This window comes from Sphaeramia orbicularis, chromosome 11 (genome assembly GCF_902148855.1).
Source record: "Sphaeramia orbicularis chromosome 11, fSphaOr1.1, whole genome shotgun sequence".
Lineage (NCBI taxonomy): Eukaryota > Metazoa > Chordata > Actinopteri > Kurtiformes > Apogonidae > Sphaeramia > Sphaeramia orbicularis.
This window is the reverse complement of record NC_043967.1, coordinates 12,567,092-12,588,085: the sequence shown is the minus strand read 5'-3', so window position 1 is coordinate 12,588,085 and position 20,994 is coordinate 12,567,092. Positions and strand designations below refer to the sequence as shown.

General features: G+C 42.1%; 1 protein-coding gene across 5 annotated transcripts; it reads left to right on the top strand.

The window, feature by feature from the left end:
- The first annotated feature begins 556 nt into the window (after window positions 1-556).
- Window positions 557-18,891, top strand: sla1a (Src like adaptor 1a). 5 transcript variants are annotated; one of them, XM_030146553.1, is made up of 8 exons: window positions 557-682; window positions 1,218-1,314; window positions 1,534-1,627; window positions 1,725-1,811; window positions 1,990-2,093; window positions 4,913-5,044; window positions 5,428-5,548; window positions 17,117-18,891. In XM_030146553.1, the coding sequence occupies exons 1-8, from the start codon at window positions 647-649 to the stop codon at window positions 17,316-17,318; spliced, it is 873 nt and encodes a 290-aa protein (XP_030002413.1). In that variant the 5' UTR covers window positions 557-646; the 3' UTR covers window positions 17,319-18,891. The 5 variants fall into 5 exon arrangements, with proteins under 5 accessions (XP_030002413.1, XP_030002412.1, XP_030002411.1 ...); XM_030146552.1 differs by having other exon boundaries at window positions 1,528-1,627; XM_030146551.1 differs by having other exon boundaries at window positions 1,525-1,627.
- Window positions 18,892-20,994: the final 2,103 nt, after the last annotated feature.

Below are 20,994 nucleotides of genomic sequence, written 5' to 3'. Positions count from 1 at the left end.
TATGTGTGTTATCATTTGTATATTCTGCGGCTGACTTCCTCATTGATGGTCAACGGGAAAAACATGTAATGACTTATTTGAATGGGAAAGGCTTAGACACACACACACACACACACACACACACAGGCAGATACAGATAGAGAGCCACTTTGTTTATCATCAAAGGGAATTTTACTATGTATGAATATGTGACAATAATGTCTTTACACTAATTATTTACTTAAGGATATATTTATATAAACCCTATATTATGTATTAAAGGCATAAAAATAAAATTCTTTGTAGCAGTAAAAAATAAAATACAACAGTGAAGGTAATTAACTATAATATTACAGAGACGAACCAGTGTGATATTCACATTGCAGAATATATACAAGTTGTTTATGTTAAAGTAAAAACATGACTTCAGTACTGAATGCACTGCTGGTTCCTCTGTTCTTGATCTGCTCTGTCTCAACAACGCTTTGTCCGCTTTCTTCCTCATTTCATTACAGGAAGTGAGTTTGCAGTCTGATGAAGTGCTGTCACCACACTGTGACTGACAGGTCATTGCTGTAAACTTTTGCAAGCACGTCACATCTCTAGTGCCGGCGTCCACAGCGACCCTTATGACATACTAGGGCGATAATCTTTTTCTCCATACTTGATGTCATCGCAGAAAGGCCAGCTTCCAATCCATCAGGTAAGCATTAACTACACGTACCGATGGTGCTGTGTGGTTTTTGTACAGACGGAACTACTGTTTCATCATAGTGGTCAGCAGGACTAAGCGAGGAAAAAAATACTGATATACAGTACGTCACATAGGCAGAATGTTTTGAAATGCATGCACTCAAATGTGCTTATGATTCATGATGATGATTACAGAATACGAGCCACTGTGAAAACATTTTGTAACCCTGTCATTTATTACTATTGTTCATTGTTAGTTTGCAGTACACACAGAGCAGAACACTGCAATGGAAAATTGAGTCCGATAGCATCTAGCCTCAGCTTCCCTATTCTGCAAGAAGTGTTTCAGCTGAGATAATAGTCAGTTTAAAGGAAGTCTCAAAGACAGAAGTGAGGCAGCAGCAGGTAGGGAGAAGTTTAGTTAGAGTTGGTTATATTAAAAATAGAGACTGGTACATGAGTGAAGAAAACTGAGAGGAGGCCTTGGGGAGTAGAGCTGATTCTCCATCTCTGTCTCTGTGTTTGTGTTTGTGCTTGGACGTCAGGCCAGGGTCTGGTCCAGCTGGAGGATGGGGAACATGATGCGAGGCATGAGTGCCAAGAACAAGGTCAGCACGGAAAATGTTGACAGTTCTCAAAAAGGTACGGTGTTCACACATCTCCAATATTGGCAGCTTCGAGATATGATGATTCTTATTAAGAATTTGTTCCTGTATTGTGTATGTTTGCAACTGTGAGGACATACTTTAAGCAAACATTCTAACAAAAATGACCTAATAATAATTTATGATAGAGGTTTGGACATCTTTGCTCATTTCTAAAGTATGACGTTTGTGTAAATATTATTATTAGCTGTATTAGGGGAGGATATGGTGGTGGTGCTCCAGGACTACCCATCTGCTGAAATCAGCGAGCCCATCTACAGGATGGGGGAGAAGCTTCGAGTCATTACGCAGTAAGATCATGTTTACTGAACGAAGTTTGCAGTACAGAGAAGTGGTCACACAAAAGGTCAGCGGTTGATTCCTCTTTTCCCCCTCTATGATAAACAGGGAGTCTTACTGGTGGAGAGTTTGCTCCATCCAAACAGGAAAGGAGAACTACATACCCAACAGCCATGTGGCGAAAGTCTATCACGGGTACGGCCTAGTATTAACCTGTTATGTCAGAACAAGTGTTCAAAGTTGCCAAATACGCCCAGTGCATCGATATCTCTGCGTAAAGGGAAATGATGCAGACTGTGGTGTAAGCTAAGAGTGTTCATTAATATGAATGTAATGCCACAAGTATTTAATGTAATCTTTGTTCCTCTGTCAGCTGGCTGTTCGAGGGGGTGGAGAGGCAGAAGGCCGAGGAGCTGCTGCTTCTGCCTTGTAACCGAGTGGGCTCCTTTCTGGTGCGTGAGAGTTCCAGAGAGAGGGGTGAGTGCATTCACGTAGCTGGACTTAGCCTGGTTTGACCTGGGGTTTAAGCTAGAGTCTCAGCAGAAGCAGCATGCTCGTCTATATGTGAGCATGTGCCGAGATGTCAAGGCAGGTTGAGGAGAACAGACGTACAATTTGCATACAATTTGCAAAAATCTATTCTTGTATTATGTTCTTTTATTTATGGTAGGTTTTATCTATTCTTCTGTATTTTTATTTATTTATTTATTTTTACATTTTTTATTTTATTTTTACAGTTGTTCTATGTCTTTTAATCTATTCTTGTATTTTACTCTGTTATTTTGGTTTTTATTTATTTTTCTGTACAGCACTTTGGTCCACTGTGGTTGTTTTAACCCTTTCATGCATAGTGGTCACTACAGTGGACAGCATTTCTCCTGCTGGTCTCTTGTATATTCATGGATTTTGTTATTTTAGTTGCATATCAGCCAACACAGTGGGCGCTCATGCATCTACCTATACACTGCAAATCATATTATTACTGTAACTTTGCTGTTCTTGATAAACCTGATCTGCAGTAACATGTTTAAGTGGAAATCAATTTCTAATTGTTATGAGACTGTAATTAACAGTTTTCTGAAACAAAAAGTTTTTGGGGTTTTTTTTGTTTGTTTGTTTGGGGTTTTTTTTGGCATATCCTCCTGAGACCCAGCAATGCAATGTGTCCCCTATAGGGGACAAAAGTTTGACAGTTTAACTTAAATGCTGTCCATTGCAGAGGACATTCCATTTAAAAAAATCAATCAATAAATAAAAATTATTTTAAGAATGTATCTGAAAAAACTGTTGCATTATGCAGTTTCCAATCAAGACAGTTTTTTAGTGTAAAAAAGCTAAAATTGTCAATTTCCTGGGTCTCAGGAGGATATTATCTCCATGAAATGAGTAATAACTAGTATTTGAGTAGGATAAAATGTGAGAAAACATCAGATTAGCGGCATTAAAAATCTTTTTTTTATTTCATACTTTTCACACGGTATTTCACTTTCTGATGATGAGTTTTAAATACATGTTTGTTTGCTTCAAAAATTAAACACATGGTGTCCAGTTGAGTGGATATTTTTGTGACTCCACAAAAAATAGGTTCATGAAAAAAATTCAATTGCATTGTTGTTTTCATGCCTAAAGAGGAACAAAAACACTCAAGAAAAAATATTGACTAAGGTTCTCATAATTCATGCATGAAAGGGTTAAAGTGTTTACAAATAAAGTTGGATTGGATTGGATACAAAAATGGCATCTTACGTCAAGCGCTGATATGAAAAACACCAACGCTGATGTTTCTTTCTAAATATATAAAGTCACAAAGGTCAAGAAATAATAAAAAGGAAGTGCAGGTTTAAAACAGACTGCCGTTTGAGACCATACATAACAGCTGAAATATTTGTCATATCACTTTAAGATAAAAGTGACTAAGATCAGAATAAATTAATTAAATGAAGGTGTTTGTACTGTCTAAGGTCAGTGGCCTGAGAGTAGAAGAAGAAGATGTTTAAGAAGAAGACGATGTTTAAATCTACAGAGGAAGTGGCTGGTAGTTCATTGTGTTGCAATGCCATGTTTCTACAGGAGCTTAGAATGAATTTTCTTGTCTTCTTTTTTGTGTTTTAGCATCCAGTGTCAAGATGCACTACTGACACCTATTATATTTTAGTGTTGTGCTATTTTCACTACAGAGGATATAGAAATATTCTACTGGACAGGGTGTATTAAAAAACTACACATTTTCAAAAATTACCCCCAGTTCTGCATTTGATAATTTTTGGAATTTTCTTTTATGGATGTTGGTAGGTAGGGGATTGGTGGATATTTGTCCAAATGTACAGACCCAGGTTTTCATACATGAGTGAACAGGGGCAAATTGCACAATCCAAGTTAAAACTGTTTAAAACCCTAACCCTAACTTGGCCTGTCCTCAGTGACATTTTCAGGCTTAAACAAGTTGAATTAACTTTGAAAGGCAGGAACAGCTGTCATGAGTAAAGAAATGAAACTGACATGGTGGCCAAAGTGTTAATGCTGTAACCTGGCAATTTTGTCAAAAACAAGACAGATGCCCATTGGCCCCTCCCATGACCTTTGATTGAATTTAAATCCCACCGCTACTTCGCGCAAACCAGTTTTAACTTGGATTGCGTAATTTAGCCCTGCTCACTAATGCATGAAAACCTGGGTCTGTAAATTTGTAATGAATAATAATGGGTTAGATTTATATAGCGCTTTTCTATGAACGCATACTCAAAGCACGTACAGAGGATCCATTATTCAGCCACCCTCACATTCAAACTCTGGTGGTGGTAAACTACATTTGTACCCACAGTCACCCTGGGGCAGACTGACGGAAGCGTGGCTGCCAATCCACGCCTACGGCCCCTCTGAACACCACCGAACATTCACACGCATTCATACACTAGCGTGAGTAGCAGCACTGGAGGCAAGGAGGGTGAAGTGTCTTGCCCAAGGACACAACAGCACATGGACAGAGCGGGATTCAAACTGCCAACTCTTTAGTTATTGGACAACCCGCTCTATTGGACAAATATTTGGACAAATTTCCACCAATCCCCTACCTACCAACATCCATAAAAGAAAATTCCAAAAATTATCAAATGCAGAACTGGGGGTAATTTTTTAAAATGTATAGTTTTTTTTTGATACACCCTGGAGGGTATGGGAGGAAATGACATTACTGGCCTTCATCATACTTCTGCTTTTTCTACTTCATCAGATAATTCATAAATACTTTGTTGCTAAGATGATTTACTTAATAAATAGATAATTTTTGGTGTCCTCAGGTCTGTATTCGCTGTCAGTGAAGCACAGGATCATAAAGCACTATCGTATCTTCAGGCTGGATAACAGCTGGTACTACATCTCTCCTCGGCTTACTTTCCAGTGCCTCGAAGATATGATCAACCACTACTCTGGTGGGTGGATGCACAAAGCACACAAACACATGCATTCAACCACAAGAACTCTGATAATAATTTGCTATAAATAGAAGTATCTCTTATCAGATTCTCTAAACTTCGTCTACTGATGATTTATGTCGAAAAAACAGGAAATGAGATACAATATATGTGCATGATTACAGCCTCTGGTGCGAACATAGATAGTAAAGTGTTGGTGCTGTAATCATGCAGATCATTTCCAGGCCAATCTGGATCTTCCCCTCCACTCCGCAGGTTTAGATTGGGTGTTCGCTTGAGTAGTCGACCATAAGAGTGACAAATGCAAATGATGTTGGTTCTGCACGTTTGTTTGTAAGATTACATGAGCAGAGGCTGACTTCTCTTACTCTTCTTTTCAGACTCTGCAGACGGCCTGTGTTGTGCATTAACCTCTCCCTGTTTATCTGGTGTGAGCGTGCCAACAGATACAGCTCCACCGGTCGTCATGCGCCGTAACTTTGACTGGAAGAAAGTGGACAGGTGGGCTGATATTTACCCACTTTTATCATGTCAGTGTCGTCAGTCATAAATGCTTGAGGAAAAGTGTTAACAAGAGATGTCGAGTATTACTCAGTGGTATTTGTGATGGTCCTGGTTGTCTATAACTGGATGTCAGAATACACATACTAAAGCAGAAAGAATTAACCCTTTATAGGACACTCATAGAAATACTCTGAAAGTCCAGATTTTGCCCTTAGTGTGTTATTGCAGGACTTAACTAGACTTTATTACTTTTGTCAAATTTTTCACTTTTTTTTTTTTAATCAATGAAGTTACCATATTTGATTCTTTGCCCATACGTGAATGGTAAATGGACTGTACTTATATAGTGCATTTTATACACCTTCATGGTGCCCAAAGTGTTTTACAGCACCTCACATTCACCTGTTCCTACACACACTCATACACCAGTATGCAGCTGTGCCGTGCAGGCCCTACTGGGAGGGATTTAGGGTCCAGTGTCTTGCCCAAGGACACTTTGACATGTGGACAGTCTGAGCCAGGATTCGAACCCCTGACCCTTCGATCATTAGAGTCCAGTGTCTTGCCCAAGGACACTTCAACAAGTGAACAGTCTGAGCCAGGATTCGAACCCCTGACCCTTCGATCATTAGAGTCCAGTGTCTTGCCCAAGGACACTTCGACGTGTGAACAGTCTGAGCCAGGATTCGAACCCCTGACCCTTCGATCATTAGAGTTCAGTGTCTTGTCCAAGGACACTTCGACATGTGGACTGTCTGAGCCAGGATTCGAACCCCTGACCCTTCGATCATTAGAGTTCAGTGTCTTGCCCAAGGACACTTCAACAAGTGAACAGTCTGAGCCAGGATTCGAACCCCTGACCCTTCGATCATTAGAGTCCAATGTCTTGTCCAAGGACACTTCGACATGTGGACTGTCTGAGCCAGGATTCGAACCCCTGACCCTTCGATCATTAGAGTTCAGTGTCTTGCCCAAGGACACTTCGACGTGTGGACAGTCTGAGCCAGGATTCGAACCCCTGACCCTTCGATCATTAGAGTCCAGTGTCTTGCCCAAGGACACTTCAACAAGTGAACAGTCTGAGCCAGGATTTGAACCCCTGACCCTTCGATCATTAGAGTCCAATGTCTTGCCCAAGGACACTTCGACATGTGGACAGTCTGAGCCAGGATTCGAACCCCTGACTCTTTGATCATTAGAGTCCAATGTCTTGCCCAAGGACAATTCGACATGTGGACAGTCTGAGCCAGGATTCGAACCCCTGACCCTACGATCATTAGAGTTCAGTGTCTTGCCCAAGGACACTTCAACAAGTGAACAGTCTGAGCCAGGATTCGAACCCCTGATCCTTCGATCATTAGAGTCCAGTGTCTTGCCCAAGGACACTTCGACATGTGGACAGTCTGAGCCAGGATTCGAACCCCTGACCCTTCGATCATTGGAGTCCAGTGTCTTGCCCAAGGACACTTTGACATGTGGACAGTCTGAGCCAGGATTCGAACCCCTGACCCTTCGATCATTAGAGTCCAGTGTCTTGCCCAAGGACACTTTGACATGTGGAAAGTCTGAGCCAGGATTCAAACCCCTGACCCTTTGATCATGAGAGTCCAGTGTCTTGCCCAAGGACACTTCAACAAGTGAACAGTCTGAGCCAGGATTCGAACCCCTGACCCTACGATCATTAGAGTCCAGTGTCTTGCCCAAGGATACTTCAACATGTGGACTGTCTGAGCCAAGATTCAAACCCCTGACCCTTCGATCATTAGAGTCCAATGTCTTGCCCAAGGACACTTCGACATGTGGACTGTCTGAGCCAGGATTCGAACCCTTGACCCTACGATCATTAGAGTCCAGTGTCTTGCCCAAGGACACTTCAACAAGTGAACAGTCTGAGCCAGGATTTGAACCCCTGACCCTTCGATCATTAGAGTCCAATGTCTTGCCCAAGGACACTTCGATGTGTGAACAGTCTGAGCCAGGATTCGAACCCCTGACCCTTCGATCATTAGAGTCCAATGTCTTGCCCAAGGACACTTCGACATGTGGACAGTCTGAGCCAGGATCCGAACCCCTGACCCTTCGATCATTAGAGTCCAGTGTCTTGCCCAAGGACACTTCAACATGTGGACTGTCTGAGCCAGGATTCGAACCCCTGACCCTTCGATCATTAGAGTCCAGTGTCTTGCCCAAGGACACTTCGACGTGTGGACAGTCTGAGCCAGGATTCGAACCCCTGACCCTTCGATCATTAGAGTCCAATGTCTTGCCCAAGGACACTTCAACAAGTGAACAGTCTGAGCCAGGATTTGAACCCCTGACCCTTCGATCATTAGAGTCCAATGTCTTCCCCAAGGACACTTCGACATGTGGACAGTCTGAGCCAGGATTCGAACCCCTGACTCTTTGATCATTAGAGTCCAATGTCTTGCCCAAGGACAATTCGACATGTGGACAGTCTGAGCCAGGATTCGAACCCCTGACCCTATGATCATTAGAGTTCAGTGTCTTGCCCAAGGACACTTCAATAAGTGAACAGTCTGAGCCAGGATTCGAACCCCTGACCCTTCGATCATTAGAGTCCAGTGTCTTGCCCAAGGACACTTCGACATGTGGACAGTCTGAGCCAGGATTCGAACCCCTGACCCTTCGATCATTGGAGTCCAGTGTCATGCCCAAGGACACTTTGACATGTGGACTGTCTGAGCCAGGATCCAAACCCCTGACCCTTCGATCATTAGAGTCCAGTGTCTTGCCCAAGGACACTTCGACATGTGGACAGTCTGAGCCAGGATTCGAACCCCTGACCCTTCGATCATTAGAGTCCAGTGTCTTGCCCAAGGACACTTCAACAAGTGAACAGTCTGAGCCAGGATTTGAACCCCTGACCCTTCGATCATTAGAGTCCAATGTCTTGCCCAAGGACACTTCGACATGTGGACAGTCTGAGCCAGGATTCGAACCCCTGACTCTTTGATCATTAGAGTCCAATGTCTTGCCCAAGGACAATTCGACATGTGGACAGTCTGAGCCAGGATTCGAACCCCTGACCCTACGATCATTAGAGTTCAGTGTCTTGCCCAAGGACACTTCAACAAGTGAACAGTCTGAGCCAGGATTCGAACCCCTGACCCTTCGATCATTGGAGTCCAGTGTCTTGCCCAAGGACACTTCGACATGTGGACAGTCTGAGCCAGGATTCGAACCCCTGACCCTTCGATCATTGGAGTCCAGTGTCTTGCCCAAGGACACTTTGACATGTGGACAGTCTGAGCCAGGATCCGAATCCCTGACCCTTCGATCATTAGAGTCCAGTGTCTTGCCCAAGGACACTTTGACATGTGGACAGTCTGAGCCAGGATTCAAACCCCTGACCCTTTGATCATTAGAGTCCAGTGTCTTGCCCAAGGACACTTCAACAAGTGAACAGTCTGAGCCAGGATTCAAACCCCTGACCCTACGATCATTAGAGTCCAGTGTCTTGCCCAAGGATACTTCAACATGTGGACTGTCTGAGCCAAGATTCAAACCCCTGACCCTTCGATCATTAGAGTCCAATGTCTTGCCCAAGGACACTTCGACATGTGGACTGTCTGAGCCAGGATTCGAACCCCTGACCTTTCGATCATTAGAGTCCAGTGTCTTGCCCAAGGACACTTCAACAAGTGAACAGTCTGAGCCAGGATTTGAACCCCTGACCCTTCGATCATTAGAGTCCAATGTCTTGCCCAAGGACACTTCGACGTGTGAACAGTCTGAGCCAGGATTCGAACCCCTGACCCTTCGATCATTAGAGTCCAATGTCTTGCCCAAGGACACTTCGACATGTGGAATGTCTGAGCCAGGATTCGAACCCCTGACCCTTCGATCATTAGAGTCCAGTGTCTTGCCCAAGGACACTTCAACATGTGGACTGTCTGAGCCAGGATTCGAACCCCTGACCCTTCGATCATTAGAGTCCAGTGTCTTGCCCAAGGACACTTCGACGTGTGAACAGTCTGAGCCAGGATTCGAACCCCTGACCCTTCGATCATTAGAGTCCAATGTCTTGCCCAAGGACACTTCGACATGTGGACAGTCTGAGCCAGGATTCGAACCCCTGACCTTTCGATCATTAGAGTCCAGTGTCTTGCCCAAGGACACTTCAACAAGTGAACAGTCTGAGCCAGGATTTGAACCCCTGACCCTTCGATCATTAGAGTCCAATGTCTTGCCCAAGGACACTTCGACGTGTGAACAGTCTGAGCCAGGATTCGAACCCCTGACCCTTCGATCATTAGAGTCCAATGTCTTGCCCAAGGACACTTCGACATGTGGACAGTCTGAGCCAGGATTCGAACCCCTGACCCTTCGATCATTAGAGTCCAGTGTCTTGCCCAAGGACACTTCAACATGTGGACTGTCTGAGCCAGGATTCGAACCCCTGACCCTTCGATCATTAGAGTCCAGTGTCTTGCCCAAGGACACTTCGACGTGTGAACAGTCTGAGCCAGGATTCGAACCCCTGACCCTTCGATCATTAGAGTCCAATGTCTTGCCCAAGGACACTTCGACATGTGGACAGTCTGAGCCAGGATTCAAACCCCTGACTCTTTGATCATTAGAGTCCAATGTCTTGCCCAAGGACAATTCGACATGTGGACAGTCTGAGCCAGGATTCGAACCCCTGACCCTACGATCATTAGAGTTCAGTGTCTTGCCCAAGGACACTTCAACAAGCGAACAGTCTGAGCCAGGATTCGAACCCTTGACCCTTCGATCATTGGAGTCCAGTGTCTTGCCCAAGGACACTTTGACATGTGGACAGTCTGAGCCAGGATTTGAACCCCTGACCCTTCGATCATTAGAGTCCAGTGTCTTGCCCAAGGACACTTTGACATGTGGACAGTCTGAGCCAGGATTCAAACCCCTGACCCTTTGATCATTAGAGTCCAGTGTCTTGCCCAAGGACACTTCAACAAGTGAACAGTCTGAGCCAGGATTCGAACCCCTGACCCTACGATCATTAGAGTCCAGTGTCTTGCCCCAGGACACTTCAACATGTGGACTGTCTGAGCCAGGATTCGAACCCCTGACCCTTCGATCATTAGAGTCCAGTGTCTTGCCCAAGGACACTTCGACATGTGGACAGTCTGAGCCAGGATTCGAACCCCTGACCCTTTGATCATTAGAGTCCAGTGTCTTGCCCAAGGACACTTCAACAAGTGAACAGTCTGAGCCAGGATTTGAACCCCTGACCCTTCGATCATTAGAGTCCAATGTCTTGCCCAAGGACACTTCGACGTGTGGGCAGTCTGAGCCAGGATTTGAACCCCTGACCCTTCAATCATTGGAGTCCAGTGTCTTGCCCAAGGACACTTTGACACGTGGACAGTCTGAGCCAGGATTCGAACCCCTGACCCTTCGATCATTAGAGTTCAGTGTCTTGCCCAAGGACACTTCAACAAGTGAACAGTCTGAGCCAGGATTCGAACCCCTGACCCTTCGATCATTAGAGTCCAGTGTCTTGCCCAAGGACACTTCGACATGTGGACAGTCTGAGCCAGGATTCAAACCCCTGACCCTTTGATCATTAGAGTCCAGTGTCTTGCCCAAGGACACTTCAACAAGTGAACAGTCTGAGCCAGGATTCAAACCCCTGACCCTACGATCATTAGAGTCCAGTGTCTTGCCCAAGGATACTTCAACATGTGGACTGTCTGAGCCAAGATTCAAACCCCTGACCCTTCGATCATTAGAGTCCAATGTCTTGCCCAAGGACACTTCGACATGTGGACTGTCTGAGCCAGGATTCGAACCCCTGACCTTTCGATCATTAGAGTCCAGTGTCTTGCCCAAGGACACTTCAACAAGTGAACAGTCTGAGCCAGGATTCGAACCCCTGACCCTTCGATCATTAGAGTCCAGTGTCTTGCCCAAGGACACTTCGACGTGTGAACAGTCTGAGCCAGGATTCGAACCCCTGATCCTTCGATCATTAGAGTCCAATGTCTTGCCCAAGGACACTTCGACATGTGGACAGTCTGAGCCAGGATTCAAACCCCTGACTCTTTGATCATTAGAGTCCAATGTCTTGCCCAAGGACAATTCGACATGTGGACAGTCTGAGCCAGGATTCGAACCCCTGACCCTTTGATCATTAGAGTCCAGTGTCTTGCCCAAGGACACTTCAACAAGTGAACAGTCTGAGCCAGGATTTGAACCCCTGACCCTTCGATCATTAGAGTCCAATGTCTTGCCCAAGGACACTTCGACGTGTGGGCAGTCTGAGCCAGGATTTGAACCCCTGACCCTTCAATCATTGGAGTCCAGTGTCTTGCCCAAGGACACTTTGACACGTGGACAGTCTGAGCCAGGATTCGAACCCCTGACCCTTCGATCATTAGAGTTCAGTGTCTTGCCCAAGGACACTTCAACAAGTGAACAGTCTGAGCCAGGATTCGAACCCCTGACCCTTCGATCATTAGAGTCCAGTGTCTTGCCCAAGGACACTTCGACATGTGGACAGTCTGAGCCAGGATTCAAACCCCTGACCCTTTGATCATTAGAGTCCAGTGTCTTGCCCAAGGACACTTCAACAAGTGAACAGTCTGAGCCAGGATTCAAACCCCTGACCCTACGATCATTAGAGTCCAGTGTCTTGCCCAAGGATACTTCAACATGTGGACTGTCTGAGCCAAGATTCAAACCCCTGACCCTTCGATCATTAGAGTCCAATGTCTTGCCCAAGGACACTTCGACATGTGGACTGTCTGAGCCAGGATTCGAACCCCTGACCTTTCGATCATTAGAGTCCAGTGTCTTGCCCAAGGACACTTCAACAAGTGAACAGTCTGAGCCAGGATTCGAACCCCTGACCCTTCGATCATTAGAGTCCAGTGTCTTGCCCAAGGACACTTCGACGTGTGAACAGTCTGAGCCAGGATTCGAACCCCTGATCCTTCGATCATTAGAGTCCAATGTCTTGCCCAAGGACACTTCGACATGTGGACAGTCTGAGCCAGGATTCAAACCCCTGACTCTTTGATCATTAGAGTCCAATGTCTTGCCCAAGGACACTTCGACATGTGGACAGTCTGAGCCAGGATTCGAACCCCTGACCCTACGATCATTAGAGTTCAGTGTCTTGCCCAAGGACACTTCAACAAGCGAACAGTCTGAGCCAGGATTCGAACCCTTGACCCTTCGATCATTGGAGTCCAGTGTCTTGCCCAAGGACACTTTGACATGTGGACAGTCTGAGCCAGGATTTGAACCCCTGACCCTTCGATCATTAGAGTCCAGTGTCTTTCCCAAGGACACTTTGACATGTGGATAGTCTGAGCCAGGATTCAAACCCCTGACCCTTTGATCATTAGAGTCCAGTGTCTTGCCCAAGGACACTTCAACAAGTGAACAGTCATAGCCAGGATTCGAACCCCTGACCCTACGATCATTAGAGTCCAGTGTCTTGCCCAAGGACACTTCAACATGTGGACTGTCTGAGCCAGGATTCGAACCCCTGACCCTTCGATCATTAGAGTCCAGTGTCTTGCCCAAGGACACTTCGACATGTGGACAGTCTGAGCCAGGATTCGAACCCCTGACCCTTTGATCATTAGAGTCCAGTGTCTTGCCCAAGGACACTTCAACAAGTGAACAGTCTGAGCCAGGATTCGAACCCCTGACCCTTCGATCATTAGAGTCCAATGTCTTGCCCAAGGACACTTCGACGTGTGGGCAGTCTGAGCCAGGATTTGAACCCCTGACCCTTCAATCATTGGAGTCCAGTGTCTTGCCCAAGGACACTTTGACACGTGGACAGTCTGAGCCAGGATTCGAACCCCTGACCCTTCGATCATTAGAGTCCAGTGTCTTGCCCAAGGACACTTCGACATGTGGACAGTCTGAGCCGGAATTCAAACCCCTGACCCTTCGATCATTAGAGTCCAGTGTCTTGCCCAAGGACACTTCGACATGTGGACAGTCTGAGCCGGAATTCAAACCCCTGACCCTTCGATCATTAGAGTCCAGTGTCTTGCCCAAGGACACTTCGACATGTGGACAGTCTGAGCCGGAATTCAAACCCCTGACCCTTCGATCATCAGATGACCTGCTCTACCAGCTTAGCCACAGCCACCCAGTTGGAAAAAAAAATCCAAGAAAATAAATAAATAAATAAATTAGAAAAGCACTTGGAGAGTGAAGACCTCCACCAAGGCAGACCAGTACCCCCCACACACACACGATCACCACCAAAATGTAATCATTTGTTCCTTGTGCCAGTATCAACATTTCCTGAAATTGTCATCCAAATTTGTCCATATATTTTCAAGATATTTTGAACACGGACAGACAGACAGACAGACAAACAAATTAGAAAAGCACTTGGAGAGCGCAGACCTCCACCAAGGCAGATCAGTACCACCCCCCCACCCCCACCCCCCCGATCACCACCAAATTTAAATAATTTGTTCCTTGTGCCAGTATCAACATTTCCTGAAATTTTCATCCAAATCTATCCATAACTTTTTGAGTTATCTTGCACACAGACAGACAGACAGAAAAACCAACGCTGGCAAAAACATAACCTCCATGGTGGAAGTAAAAATATATATATTTATATGTAAAAAAAAACAAAAACAAGAAAAACACTTGTAATGTGAAAGGATCATGTATTTTAGACCAACATAAGTGCTGATCCAGACACCTGTCCACATCCACATGATCCCTTTGAACATCATTCCTTACATTAGTACCATTACTTCATGGTACTTAACAAAGCAGGTCCACTCACTGTTCATCCAGAGGTGGACCTTACAGACCCTGGAGACCACATTGGACCTGAGATTGTTGCCTCACTGTCCTCACTGGAACTCAGAGGTCACCTACCCTGGTCCTCCAGATCTACTATCCTGTGTGTTTTAGATGTATCCCTCTTCCAACACACCTGTTTTTAAATGATAAGCCCATCATGGACCTCTGCAGAAGTCCGATAATGACTGTCAGGTGTGTTGGAAGACAGAAATATCTAAAACATGCTGGATAGTAGCTCTCAAGGACTAGGGTTGGTGTCCCCTGCTGTAACTGTTGCTGTCACTGTCTTGTAACATATGTGGAAATTACCAAAAATAGTCACTTGGTCGAAAAAAGGGTTAAGGAATTAATCCAATAATAACCTCAAGTGTAAAAGTACACTTCATTTATTTCAGGAGAAGATAAGACTCTGATAAAAGTCATGACTCAACTGAGAGTATAAAAAGTAAAAAAAATAAAAATAAAAAAAAAGTAGTCATTTGTATCTTTCATCTTTTACATTCAGTAGTTTTTGTTTCATTGCTTATTTTCACATGACAGCATTTTGCATTTTTACTTGTTACTTCTTTTATGCTGTTTCTTTTACATGTTTTGTTGATTTTTTTTCGTTGTTTTTGATGATTTTCACTTACAGAAATACAAAGGGATGGTCTTTTCTATTTTGTTAGTCCCATAGCATTATTGCCTATGTCATATTTTTTTCAGGCCGTAGCCAATGATGAAAAATGAAGTAGCATTGTTAGAAGAGTAAAATTATATGTCTGTCTATGTCACAATTTGGCCAAAAATATGACTTAAGCAGTTGTGCTAACGATATGTAATTGCTCCATCCGTGTAGGTTGACACTGGTCTTACTACTAGGAAGGTGGATAATATTAAAAAATTAAAAATAATGGCTAATTCACCTTAAATGCAGAAAAACGAAACTAACAAACCTGTTTAAAAAAGTAAGATGTACAGACGTTTGTGTTAAAGATCCAAACAGCCGCCAGTGACTGAAATCATGTAGTGATTTAAACTGTATAATACCTGTTGATCCACTAATCCTATCGATACATGCAAATAATTGGTGTAAAATGCAGTTTGTCATCTTTTCATGGTCATCAGATATGACCTATTTGGATATTCAGAGGCTCCATAGTTACCATGGAAACACTGTCATCTTCTACAACATTGATTCACCAGTAAAACCCATGGAGTTGAATCAGTGACAGTGGATGGAAATGCTTGGTTTATGATCAGTTAACCCTTTCATGCATGAATTAGGAGAACCTTAATCAAGATTTTTTTTTTCCTGTTTTTATTCCTCTGTAGGCATGGGGAAAAAAAAAAAAAAAAGTGATTCAATCTTTTTAAATGAACCTATTTTTCATGGAGTTACAAAAATGTCCACTCAGCTGGACATCATGTGTTTTATTTTAGAACCAAAGAAACATATTTACCGATATACTGTGTGAAAACTATGAGATAAAAACATTTTTATTGCTGCTAATCTGATGTTTTCTCCCATTTTAACAATACCTGCATGGAGATAATATGCAAAAAAAAAAAAAAAAACCTTTTTGTTAAAAAAAAACGTGTTAATTTCAGTTTAATAACAATTAGCTTTTTTTTTTTTGGACAATCAGGCATGTTACTGCAGATCAGGTTTATCTAAAACAGCAAAGTTACAGTAATGGTATGAATTACAGTGTATGGGATGATACATAAGTGTCCACTGTGTTGGCTGATAAGGAACTAAAACAACAAAATCCATTTAAGAGAACACTTTTGAACAGCTGTCCACTGTGGTGACCACTATGCATGAAAGGGTTAATGATAGATTTTACTGAAAAAGTCACTTTTTCTGCAGTTTTCTGTTTTTGATATAATAACCCTCGAGTTTAATCGAACTTTTATGAACATTGTCATGATCAGTGAATTAAATATAGGAAAATACTTGATTTATACTGATAAAATGCAAAATACATAGGATAATATTATAATAAATGATGATAAATTATTTAAAGGGGTCATATTTTGCTAAACCCACTTTTATTAGTCTTTGGTTCATTTATTTGTGTATTTGGACCCTAATAGTTCAAAAAGTTTGAATTTGAACCCTCCAGGTGCCGCAAAGCAATTTTTATTTCATTTTGGCAAAAATCAGCTGGATTTCAACAACCTGTTTTAATTCCTGCTTAATTTGTTACGTCTATAACTAGTTACATCACAACATTTGCACATATAAAGTCAAGACTTCCAAAGCACATTTCTCAGTGTACGCCATAATTGTAGCGGTTGTAGTCCATACTGAAAATATGTCCAAACTTGGAGCCGATTACCTAAAATGTTCAGTTGTTGGTTGAACGGGACAGAGCAGCACTGCCAACAACCTGGAGGGGGTGGGGCCTGAAGTGGCTCAGTTGCATTTAAAGGGCCAGCGCTCAAAACCACCTTTCTGGTGTCAGATGGACCTGTGGAGTTGAATTAATGAAGAATGCAGACCCAAAAATAGAATTTACAGTTTATGTAGACCACAGAGAGGTGTTGTTTTTTTGTTTTTTTAAGCAAGATATCACTCTTTTAGTAAAGGTTAGATGTAGAGAAAATTTAATTTGGAAACTGACACGAAAGTAGCACTGGGCCTTTATGGGTTAAAGTCTAGAATTAAGAATTTGAATCGATAACTACATTTTGGCGTCAGCTTCTTCTCTTTTCTTTAAAAAAATGTGACTGTGAAGTGTGAAAGTGTGATCTTGTAATGTATTGCTGAACTTCCTGTCTTCACAGAACACAGCTGGTCAGCACAGACAGCGGCAGTGACAACATGGTGAGTTACGGCGTCAGGAACAGCATTGCCGCCTACCTGTCTTTTTCTGGAACTGAAGACCCTGCGTCATCACGAGCAGCGAGCAGGAATAAAAAGAGTAAATCAGTATATACTGTCCCAGAAAACCACCACGGAAACATGGACTATGAAGATGACTTCTGAGGAACACACAGAGACTTGAATATTTTCAAGAAGACGGACATTGTTCTCTGAAATCTACCACATCTTAACATCTGCGTTGACTGTTCCACTTCTCAAACACTGGCTGAAGTTGAGGGCTGGGTGAAGAAAATGATATGATGAGGAAGAACAATTCTGTTAGTAATAATAATTATCACGATAAATACCAAATCACAACTTCTTTCAAGTTTAAAGGTTGATTTTTGGGGCCGAGTGAATTTTTTTTTTTTTTTTTTTTTTTTTTTTTTGTGGTTTTAAAATGTTTGATGTTCAGTATGTGACAAACACTATACAAAAAAAAGATGTATTATTCAAAATGATTTAAATAAGTTAAAAAAAAAAACTAAACATATAGTAGACACTACCTGCGTTTCCAAAAAATGTCCAGCAAATTTTAAACAGACTTTTGAGAAATCACAACAAAAGTAAAACATACACTACAAACAAAAAGTTAAGAATATTTTAAATTTTTGGCCTATTTTTTTCAGTTGGGATTCTTGCACTTTTTATTTTTTTGTGTGTGAACTGAATTGAAACACATTTTTTAATGACCAGACATAGTTTTATTTACAAATGGCAACAATGCAAAAAAAATTACAAAAAAAAAAAATTAATATCCTTAACTTTTTTGTTTGAAGAGTACAAAATATGACTTAGATTTGCACCTTCAGTAGCTGGTTTGGAACTAATAAATTAGACTGTATAATGTTCTCAGAGGGTAGCTTCACATTTACCGTACTTTCTGGACTATAAACCGCACTCACCCCGTCTCCAACGTCTCACCATCACTTCATTGATGCCAAACTTACGTGCAGCAGCTCTATTTCCTTCTTTGTCAGCAGGATCGATTGTTAGCGTAGAATACGTAAATTAGCCGTATCATTTTAGAGCCGTGGGTTCACAGTGTGTGGAAAAAAGTAGCGGCTTATAGACCGGAAATTACGATACATCACAGATGGCTCCAATAAACAGGGTAGAAGATGCAGGACATAAAGTATTGCCATTTCCCATTATGCAAAAATGACAAACAGGAGGAAGATTTTTTTTTCCCTTTTGACTTCTTTTTTCCTTTTGACTTTTTTTTTCCATAAATAATGCGAAATGACGCTCAAATGCTAGACTTCTGCAAAAATTCTCATCATTGTTTCATCACCCAGCCCTGTTTCTGAGTCTCAGTTGTGAGCACTTTGAAGTATTGTAACAGTAACATAGGCAGTATTGACCCCACTGTGGTACATGTACACTTTGAGTTACGGAACAGAGAGAACTACGTGAGATAAGTGGACAACAGTAAAGCGTGTGTATTCAGCACACGAGCCATATAAACAAACAGCCGGGCATTATGATATATACAATTCAATGAAGACTGGAATACTATGTGGATTTTCTGGGTAATGCTGTTACATGTATGTGATTATTGGTGGCTTTCAAACTATTTCATGTGTTTTAATTTAAGGTTGTATGTTGCATTGGTTACACTGGAACAACAACTAATGTCTTTGTATTATACTAGGTCTATGTTAAGTATCTTAACGAATATCTCACTGTGACATTTGACTGGCTCTGAATCTTTGATCATTGTCTAAGGTTGCCCACATTATTTACATTGTACAGTAGGTTTCAGTCTTTAACCCATAAAGACCTAAACATCCACCGGTGATCAAAACTCATTTACTGATATAAAATGTTTAATACCTGTTATGATCCACTAATTTTACCAATACATGTAAATAATTGGTGTAAAATGCAGTTTTGTCATCTTTTCATGGTCATCAGATATGACCCATTTGGATGTTCAGAGGCTACGTAGTTACCATGGAAACACCATCATCGTCTACAACATTGATTCACCAGTAAAACCCATGGAGTTGGATCAATAACAGTACATGGAGACACTTTGTTTATGTTCAGTTCATGATATATTGTACTGGAAAAAGTCACATTTTATTCAGTTTTTTCTGTTTTTGATATAATAACCCTCAACTTTAATCCAAGCTTTTATGAACATTTACATGATCAATAAATTAAATATATTAAAATGCATGATTTTAACTTAAAAATGCAAAGTACAGACCGTAATAATATAATAAATGGTGATAAATCACTTAACAAAGGTTAAAAATAGAGAAAAATCCATATGGGAACTGCCACAAATGTAACACTAGGTCTTTATGGGTTAAAGAACCTTATGTGTGGGTTTTTTTTTTTTAGAAATAACCCCGAGTTAAAGGCTGCATTGTCCTCAAACTGGGCAATAGAGTTCTGAAAGTTCCTGAATTCAAATTTCCTCAAAAACATCTGACCAAGTTATTGATATCTGTTGAATTTCCCCTTTTGAGCTCTGGTTATTACTGCCAATGGGACTGACTCTGATTCTGCACGGTCACCATATGACAGGCCGACACAGCTTACTCTGACTATCCAGTAAGATGATAAAGGTCTTTAATAAAGCCAGGCCAATAGTAAATATTTATCACTACTACTGCAGTGGATTTACATGCACCAAAATGCCCTGCGAACCAGACTCTTCTTCAACATTTTCGTTTTTGTCCTTCAGCCACTTCCTCTATCTGAGCAACACATTTTTAACCACTAACCCCAGAGCACAGACAGATTGTGAAAATATAAAGTTGCGTCTAAAAACAGTTCCGCAGCATGGACCATTATCTATAACGTTGCACCTATGACTGGTGCATCTGAGTCACAAAGTCAAGCACAGAAGGATGTAACCATTTGGTCGGTTACAGGTCAAAGACTTATCTGTATTACTGCTTACAAGAAAAGTCTTCTCATATTAACGTCAGAGGATGTGAAACCTTTTAGCTGCTGTGTTTATTTCTTTTAGAACACATGGCAGGAATTTTGAAGGATAAGTTTTAGGACACTGGCGTACAGCAGGGGTGTCAAACTCATTTTAGTTCAGGGGCCACATTCAGCCCAGTTTGATCTCAAGAAGGCCGGACCAGTAAAATACTATCATAGTAACCAAGGGTTTTTCTTACAGGGGCGCTGCGCCCTCATACTTTAGGCTAGCGCCCCCTTACCGAAATTCCGATTTTTAATTTTTTTTTTTACCCCATAGCTCACAGTTATGCCATACACTTATAGTTACATGCAACACAGTACTTACACAACATGCAATCTTTCCAAAAATTATCTTTTCTCGACGAAACTACCACAGTAACAACACGTGACAATGTGCCTGGTCATCAAAAATTATATAATTATTCCAAAACTATCATAAACATAGTAGATGGTTCAAAATGACATGAATTGGTGTCTTTTCAGACCGCGGCGCCATCTTGTTTCCCTTCCTTTCTCGTGACGTAGCTTCCCTCGCGAGATTTGAAATCAGGTTAAGGCTACATATGAGGTCAGCTGACTTTCCAAATGAGAGTTCTCGAGACTAAATGTTAAAAGTGTGAGGAGGGTTAGCTGTGGATAGTGTGCAAACTGTTACGTTAGATTTAGAGAAAAATACATAAGTAGAAAGAGTGTGAAAGAAAAGAGAAGTAACTCTAGAGTTGATCAGATTGTTGTCCAGAATTTTTTCAAGTTTTAGCGCCAAAGTATGTTCCAGTCATCTGGACTTGTTAAAAGTGTGAGGAGGGTGAGCTGTGGATAGTGTGTGAACTGTTATGTTAGATTTGGATTAGAG

Coding starts and splice junctions, on each gene's coding strand:
- sla1a (XM_030146551.1), top strand. CDS start 647: ATGTCATCGCAGAAAGGCCAGCTTCCAATCCATCAG. Junction 683..1,217: donor GCCAGCTTCCAATCCATCAG/GTAAGCATTAAC, acceptor CTTGGACGTCAG/GCCAGGGTCTGGTCCAGCTG. Junction 5,045..5,427: donor TATGATCAACCACTACTCTG/GTGGGTGGATGC, acceptor TCTTCTTTTCAG/ACTCTGCAGACGGCCTGTGT.